Source organism: Bidens hawaiensis, unplaced genomic scaffold (genome assembly GCF_021521415.1).
Source record: "Bidens hawaiensis isolate Kalapana, Puna unplaced genomic scaffold, B.hawaiensis_p1.1 tig00021988_1, whole genome shotgun sequence".
In the NCBI taxonomy this organism is placed as follows: domain Eukaryota; kingdom Viridiplantae; phylum Streptophyta; class Magnoliopsida; order Asterales; family Asteraceae; genus Bidens; species Bidens hawaiensis.
Window position 1 is genome coordinate 249,909 of NW_027493402.1, and position 7,776 is coordinate 257,684.

At 37.0% G+C, this 7,776-nt stretch overlaps 2 protein-coding genes and 1 pseudogene across 3 annotated transcripts; 1 reads left to right on the top strand and 2 right to left on the bottom strand.

Annotated features, from left to right (window-relative positions):
• The first annotated feature begins 1,011 nt into the window (after positions 1-1,011).
• On the top strand, positions 1,012-2,071 carry LOC143564321 (protein BASIC PENTACYSTEINE1 pseudogene; annotated as a pseudogene).
• A 707-nt stretch (positions 2,072-2,778) lies between these two features.
• Positions 2,779-3,943, bottom strand: LOC143564322 (putative clathrin assembly protein At1g25240). The gene has a single exon (XM_077051631.1). The coding sequence runs from the start codon at positions 3,685-3,687 to the stop codon at positions 2,791-2,793; it is 897 nt and encodes a 298-aa protein (XP_076907746.1). The 5' UTR covers positions 3,688-3,943; the 3' UTR covers positions 2,779-2,790.
• Positions 3,944-5,458: 1,515 nt separating this feature from the next.
• On the bottom strand, positions 5,459-7,274 carry LOC143564323 (65-kDa microtubule-associated protein 6-like). 2 transcript variants are annotated; one of them, XM_077051633.1, is made up of 5 exons: positions 7,187-7,274; positions 7,032-7,105; positions 6,859-6,933; positions 6,227-6,585; positions 5,459-5,661 (listed from the first exon to the last, which is right to left on the bottom strand). In XM_077051633.1, exons 2-4 carry the CDS (start codon positions 7,101-7,103, stop codon positions 6,247-6,249), a joined length of 486 nt encoding a protein of 161 aa, XP_076907748.1. In that variant the 5' UTR covers positions 7,104-7,105; positions 7,187-7,274; the 3' UTR covers positions 5,459-5,661; positions 6,227-6,246. The 2 variants fall into 2 exon arrangements, with proteins under 2 accessions (XP_076907748.1, XP_076907747.1); XM_077051632.1 differs by having other exon boundaries at positions 5,459-5,664.
• Positions 7,275-7,776: the final 502 nt, after the last annotated feature.

Below are 7,776 nucleotides of genomic sequence, written 5' to 3' on the forward strand. Positions count from 1 at the left end.
GAACCAGAATTTACCAAAACTGAATTAACCAAAAACCAAATTAACTGAAAATCGGTTATTGGTTTTTTTGTACCCTCATTTAAGCTAAATTAACTTTAACGAACCGAACCATTGATATTTTTATATATCTCAAGCTTTTATATATTCATTTCATAAATTTCATGTTTTATATCTCTATTTCATGTATTTATACAACGATTTTATGTATTTCTAAGCAAAAGTTTGGTTTTGGTTATTAACCGAAATTAGCCGGACTAAAAATCGACAAAACTAACTGAATAAATTAGATTGATTGATGATTTCTTTTTCGGTTTAGGCTAATAACCGAACCGAACCGTGAACACCTTTACTGCACGCTACGGTGGGAACACAGTGGGAGTTTGGTTGTTAAGATATTGGTACGATACTGTAATTTGCCCAATTGGACATTGAAACATGTTCGATTCGTTGTTTTCTTGATTGTTTAGCATTTTAACTTAAAACAAAGATTAATGATTTATTCTTTCATGAAGTAAATAAAATTGTTATTTTAAATTTAATTCATTCAAATATTATTAAAACAACATAATTAATAAAAGTTAAATAAAAACAAAAAAGGGAAAAGCAAATAAAATTATCTTGGGTACAAAAACCAAAAATGCAGTATTAATAGTCTATATAGTTTCAGGATCAAATACTAATGTTTCTTAACATGAAAACAGTGAGAACCAATTGTTGTTATCATTTGGTTTGTTGTTTTAAGTATTTGCTGTTATTATTTGATTATGAGACATTATAAGTACTCTTTGATTTATATCTTATTGTTATTATTAGTTTTTTTTCTTTTGCTGTTATAAGTATATGTTGTTATTTTTTTGCTGATTTTGATTCTTTTGTTGTTATTATTAGATTCTTCTCTTTGTTATTATAGACATTGCTTATGTATATTAAAAATTGTTTGTATTCCACTTCATTTGCCTGGATGTTATTTCTCATATTAAAACATTAATCATTTAATCTTTATGTTGCTTATTTGCATGAATATTAGCTGTGCGATGGATGATGATGGATTGCGAAATTGGGGATATTATGAGCCATTTAAAGAACACCTCGGTCTGCAACTCATGTCACCGATTGGAGACCCAAGAGACCAGAAACCGTTCCCGATACGCGAAAACCGCATCATGATTAACCCGAATGTATCAACTTATCACCACCCGCACACGCGCGTGGTGTCCGGCCCGCCTCTGCCCATGAACTATATGATGCGAGACGGGTGGATTCAACGCGAAAGACTCCTTCATATGCTTCCCGGAAACAATAACTTTCCCGTCCTTCCGAGTACTTCAACCTCTCATCCAATCCACATGGTCCCGCCACTCGATTTGTCAAAAGATCATGTAATAAACAATGTAGTTGTCGGTGAAGATTCCGGCGAAATAGGTGGGATTAGCAGTGGCGGTAACAGTGGCGGAGATGACGGTTCTATCAAAAAACGAGGATCAACGACCGGGTTAAAACCCGTGGGACCGAAGAAACAAAGGAAACCGAAGAAACCCACGTCTACACCGAAACAAAACGTGAACCATCGAGCGAAAACTATTAAACGAAACATGGATGTGGTGATAAACGGGGTGGACATGGACATTTCGGGAATCCTGATACCCGTGTGCACGTGCACAGGGGCGCCACAGCAGTGTTACCGATGGGGGTTAGGTGGGTGGCAGTCAGCGTGTTGCACCACGACTATATCAATGTACCCGTTACCGATGAGTACTAAGCGTCGTGGTGTGAGGATTGCGGGCCGGAAGATGAGTCAGGGCGCGTTTAAGAAGGTGTTAGAGAAGCTGGCGTCGGAAGGGTATAGTTTTGCGGATGCGATTGATTTGAGGACGTATTGGGCGAAACACGGGACGAATAAATTTGTGACAATAAGGTAGGTGTTTAAGGAAATGAAGTGGTTACTGGTTGCTGGTTTGTTGTAAGGTGTATATATGTCTTAGGCTTTGTTTGGAGGTTTACTTGTTATTTACCTTTTTTTCGAGGTTTAGGCATTTTCGGGGCGGTTGGAACGGTTTTCTTTTTATTTCTGTTTTTGGGCAAAAAAAATGGCAAAAAAACTATAGTGTATAGTTTTTGGTTGCTATGTTTCTGTATAGTGTTTAATGTTTATTAAAAACTGTTTCTGTATAATTTGAACATGTTTATGATCGGCTTGTGGTTATCGATAGCGTTTTGAAAGACGCATATGTTCATTCGGATGCATATTTGATCAACTGGCTTATAAGCAATTGTTTGGTTTGTTATAGTCCTAAGTCTAGGGGTGTTAAACGATTTAGTTTGCGGGTTTCGAGTTCTTAGCAATACCTAATCCGGTTCATAACCCGACTCGATTCAAACGCAATTCCAACCCGACCCAAATAGTTTTTTTGTATGACATAAAAAAGCATTGTTAAAAGTAAACGGTCGACCGAATATGATTCGCTTAACTAAATGTATTAATCGAGATCATTCACGCGTATGTTTTGATATGAGCACATTTGTTATCGTCGTAGGGTAATCAACAACTTTTTGTAAGAAGCATAAGTTCATTCGCATATATATTTGATCAACCGGTTTATAAACAAACAATCACTCCGAACGTTATACAATACGAAATGAAGAATCACGTCCAACTTCGAGACCAACCGCAATATTCACCGAATCATCTTAGGTTACACCAAGCTGCAATAATTCAAGCTTTTTAGCAACGTCCTCAGCGGATACAGCGGATTTACCATCTCGTTTTGGACTCGACTGTCTAGATTCACGTCAACTGACAACATTTTCTATTATTTGCTCGAGTTCTTGAATATCGTCGTCACGGATCCGCACGATTCTTGGGCTTTGTACCGCTTTCGCAACCCCGAGATCTCTACAATAGTCTATGTACTGGGACAGAACTTCAGCCTGTGATGACGCTTTTTGCAAAATCGAGACTGCCATACGAGCCTCGGTTTTGCCAATCGAGTATATCCTCACGAGAACCGCAGCAATCCCGTTACATACTCGACTATAAACATCGTAGATCTCGAGCACAATGCAATTCATCGCCTCGAGAACCAAAGCGTTGATCATCTTCTCGCCTTGCGGTTTGATCTCGAGCAACATATTAAGCAAACCTTGAAGGTTTTCCAAATATGCTAAATGTTGCATCATGGACCATTGTTTTAGTCTTTCTTTGTGTCCCCTTCTAAGACTTCCTTCTTTCTTATCGTCGGAATGTTTCGCCAGAAAAGCAGCTTTTTTACTGAGATACGTGTAATACGCGCGAATGAACGCTTCCTGTTTTTGCATATTTGGTCTTCGATCTTTGAAATTCGAGAGATCAAAAGGTAAATGGCCAATCTTATGAACGGCGGGGACTTTGCATGTAAAGACCCCATGCAAAAGCATGAGGCCTTTTAATGCCACTGTCCATGTGCGTGTCTTGTCCATCCTGGTTGTCAATGCTGACATCACAGGACGGATATAATGACCCGACACGCGAATCCATGCAAATATGAGTTGGGCGCTTCGGTAATCAACACGTGAATTATCGTGATTGGTGGCTTTTATGACAGCAGCCTCAATCTCGGGATTCCTAGATGATGAACGAGGGGTAAAATTAGCGATTAAAAGACTTCTGGCGTCTTTAAACGCGTTGGAAGCTCCTTTGAGCGTCCACATTATTATTTTTTTCTCGTTCTTTCAGTTCCCTTTGTCCCCGCCACCGACCACCGTTTACGGTTTTTATTTTCTTGAATCAATACCCGTTGTGTTTGAAGTTTTTGTTTGTGATGTTTCTTATTCTTATACATCAAATGCTTGTGTTCCTAGTTTTTCTCAAGATTTTATGGTGTACGTTATTTGTGGTTATCTTTATTTAGTAACTTAATATATTTTGAATTTTGACTGGTTTTACTCCGTTTGAATTTTTAATGTAAAGTTTCTATCCATAATTATCTAATTATCTACAATATTAAAGTTTTAGGAAAATCATCAAAATAATCACTTTAACAAAATTTGTATAACAAAATAACTTATTTGATCAAATTTTAAATAATTTTTGTATTCGAAACCGCGACATGTTGATAAGATCATGTTCTTTTTGCCGATTGTCGAATTTTTATATGATCATATGGTTTGTAGATTTTCTGATACGCCTAATAAGATCCTTAATACCTGGAGTTAGAGGTGAAAAAAAAATCAAACCCGGAACCAGACCTGAAAAATACTGGAACCGGGTTTTTTTATACCCGAGTTTTTAATACATGTACCTACCTGTAAAGTACGGATAGGGTATGCATTCCAGTACCAAAACCCGTACCCGGAACCGGACCTGATTTATACCCGAAAACCGGAACCGGGTTTTTCCAATACCCGAAACCGGGTCCTTAAAATACCCTATACCTAAAAAATACCTGCAAAATACCCTTAAAAGGTGCAATCCCTTAAATAATTCAATCTAAACCTGAATAATACATGGAAAAAGCTCGAAAAAACCCGAAAACAGGATTTTCGCAAAACCCGGAAATATGGTATTCAAATACCCGGTTTTAGAATACCCGGTTCTATACCTGACCCGAACCAAATGCATAGGGTATGGTTTTAGAGAATACCTGGACCCGAACCCGGCCCGGGTATTGCTAATACCTGATTTTCCAATACCCGGTCATACCCGGAACCGGGTATTTGAAAAACCTGATTTGTGCACCTCTACCTGGAGTCTTGAAAATGAAAACATAAACAGAAAAGTGTATATATTTAGAAAGAAAAAAAAGTATTAAATGTTTAGTTATCCTTAGGCATACACATCTTAACCAAAATCCATGTATAATCTAACCGGTTTCGTTTGATGGTCATAGTCGCACTTGTTTGAAGGGTTTTTTCGATACCTATATAAACGGCTCACCTTTATTTTGGGTCAGAGACACATACAAACTCGCCACTTATGTCATGCACTCATTCTACATACCAGAAATACATACATGTCACTATAAGCATAAGCGATTGTTTCATCGTATGTTGGAAGGCAATTCACAATTAGTTGTGGCACATAAGACATAAAGACGTAGGCGAAATTGTTTTACAAACATAGATTACTAGCCCTAACCGCATGTTTATGTTTCAGTACTCGAGACAAAATAAACGAGTTTGTCGGCTTCCATTATTATGTACTGAGAATAATGAAAAGGTAATCACCATGTTTTCCCTTTTTCTTGTTTTAACAATGATACTTCCACATTTTACAAAATAACCTCGCCCCTCGTAAAATCACCAGCCCACCACCGGTAAAAGCCAGAACACACACCGCCGCCAAAGCAACCACCACCCAACGGTAAAATGCAGAGATATCATATTACAAGTTATTGGACTTTATGAAACCGCGTCAAAGATGACCATGGCCATCAAAATCAAAGCAAAACAAAAAAAAACAAAAAAAAAAGCACGCACGGAAACGAAATTACAAGTAAACTGCCAAACAAACATCATACGAATCCTATTTATATCCATATCCATATCCACCACACTCTGTTGCTAAGCTGTCAGCTGCTGTTCAAATCATAAAAAAACTAGTGTACAACCCAGACCCTTCAAATATTCACATCCTTTCCGCGCATCCGTTTCTACTCCAATCAACACACAACACAAGCTTCCTTCCTGCTGCACCAACCGTCACAAATTTATTATTTTTCGTGTTTTTTCCAAACGTTTTATTATTAAAAGACGCAAGCAAAATGAATGTAGTATTAGGCCCGTTCATAAGCAATATGCCACCTTGGTCTTCGTTTTCAACTCTTAGTCTTCGAATAGCCAAAATATATTAACACTGAGCATATAGTTTTGGCCGATAACTATTGTTACATTTGAGTTACAAGCTATTATTCATATTCAGGCCTATTTATAGTAGGCCTTGCATTGTACATTTTATCAATTCTAGTGAGCATCGTTTTACACGTTTATTGTGTAAAAAATGATAAACTTAGAATTAATAAAATGTACATAGTCATGTCTCCTATATAGGAGCACGCATAGGAATAACAACATAAAACAAAAAATGTAACAAATAACCGCCATAACTATATGCTCTAATATATAATTTGTTTTGTCTACCTAAATATGTTTTGATTATATTAATTATTCCAAGACTTTTAAAAAAAATAAAAATAAAAAGGACCACGGTGGCATATTGCTTATAAACAAAAAGTTTAAAAATAAGACATACCGGTTAATGTTTTCAAAGATTCAGCTTTGAAGGGGGGACCCGGGCTCAGAACCGTATACGGATGAAAACGATATTGTGTCTTCTTTGGGTATAGCCACAAAGTTTAACGGGGCGGTGGTTAACCGTCTCATTTCCTTGGAGTACCCGTTTTGACGGCCTGAATACGAACGGGGAGTCATGGGCTCCATTGTCGGACTTGCAACCGAGTTTCTGCGAAGTTGCGGGGTCATCAACCCGTTTCTGTTTCCACGGTACCCGTTACTTGTCATCCGAAAACTGCTGGCTCGCCTCGGGCTGGGCTTTGACCCGTATATGGATTCCCGTTCTGTAAGTTGCAAGTCTTGAAGCTTCTTTAGGTCCTGTGCAAGAGTAAATGAAGATTAATAATTGTATAGCGTTCTTTTTTTCTCATACGTGAAACCGAAAACTTGGTTTTTACGAAAACATAAAACCAAACAGTCGGTTTATGTTTGGGTCCAGTCCTTTCGATTCGGTTTTTCGGTCATGAATTATAATTCAAAATAACTGATATAAAAAGAAGTGTATGCAGGCCAAGCCATAGTAAAGTGGCCCGTTCCAAACCGTTACCCAACCGCCTGACCCGTTTACCAAAAAACAACACAATAATTTACCCTGAATCGCTTCTTTTCCTCTTCTTTCTGTAGTCTGGTTAGCTTATATTCCTCCAAAATCGTCACCAAACGAACCTACACAACATTTAAACAAAATCAACATACGCGAAAATAATAGTGAAACAAAATGTCAAAGACAAGAATTTATAAATATGTTGCGTAAGAAAACTCACCCCGTCGTAAAGAAACGACTGTTTTTTATCAGCTTCCCAAGCGAGAGTCTTAGATATTAGATTGTCAACCATTGCTGTTATTTGGTAAATTAATTAAAAAATTACTAGAAAACATGAAATGGATGATATTATAAGCAAATGAAGAATGCACGTACTTGGAATCTTGTTAACAGCGATTCGGGCCGTTCAGCCCGTTTTAAACTAAGATGGGCTCCCCTTCCAGCACTATACCTGTTTTGATCCTAAGAATGTAAAAACAAAAGTCAAAGTAAGTCAACAGCTATAACTTTATATATTAATTAGAAAATATTTACTTTTCGTTCCAAAAATTATTATCTATGTTCGTACGTTGTTAGCCTATTTAAACTCATTTGAATTTGGCTTTTATTTGCAATTAATGTTACACATTTTAGGGCTCATAGATGTAGAGCTCTACAAAGAAGAGAACAAGATATTTTGGAAGTTGTTTCATCAGTGGAAACGACTAAAGGACAATTGCAAGAATATAGAGAAAATGGATATGATCAACTTTTAGAGAAAGTATATTCATTTTGTGGAAAACATGGTATTCAAATTTTGAACATGACATAAAACTATGTCAGTGACACTGGTTATAGACCCAAAAGACAAAGGTACACAATCACCAATGAACATTATTATAATTTTAATTGTTTCAACAGTGTTGTCGATATGGAAATTCAAGAATTTGATGATCGCTTTAATGAGATTAACACGGATTTACTTC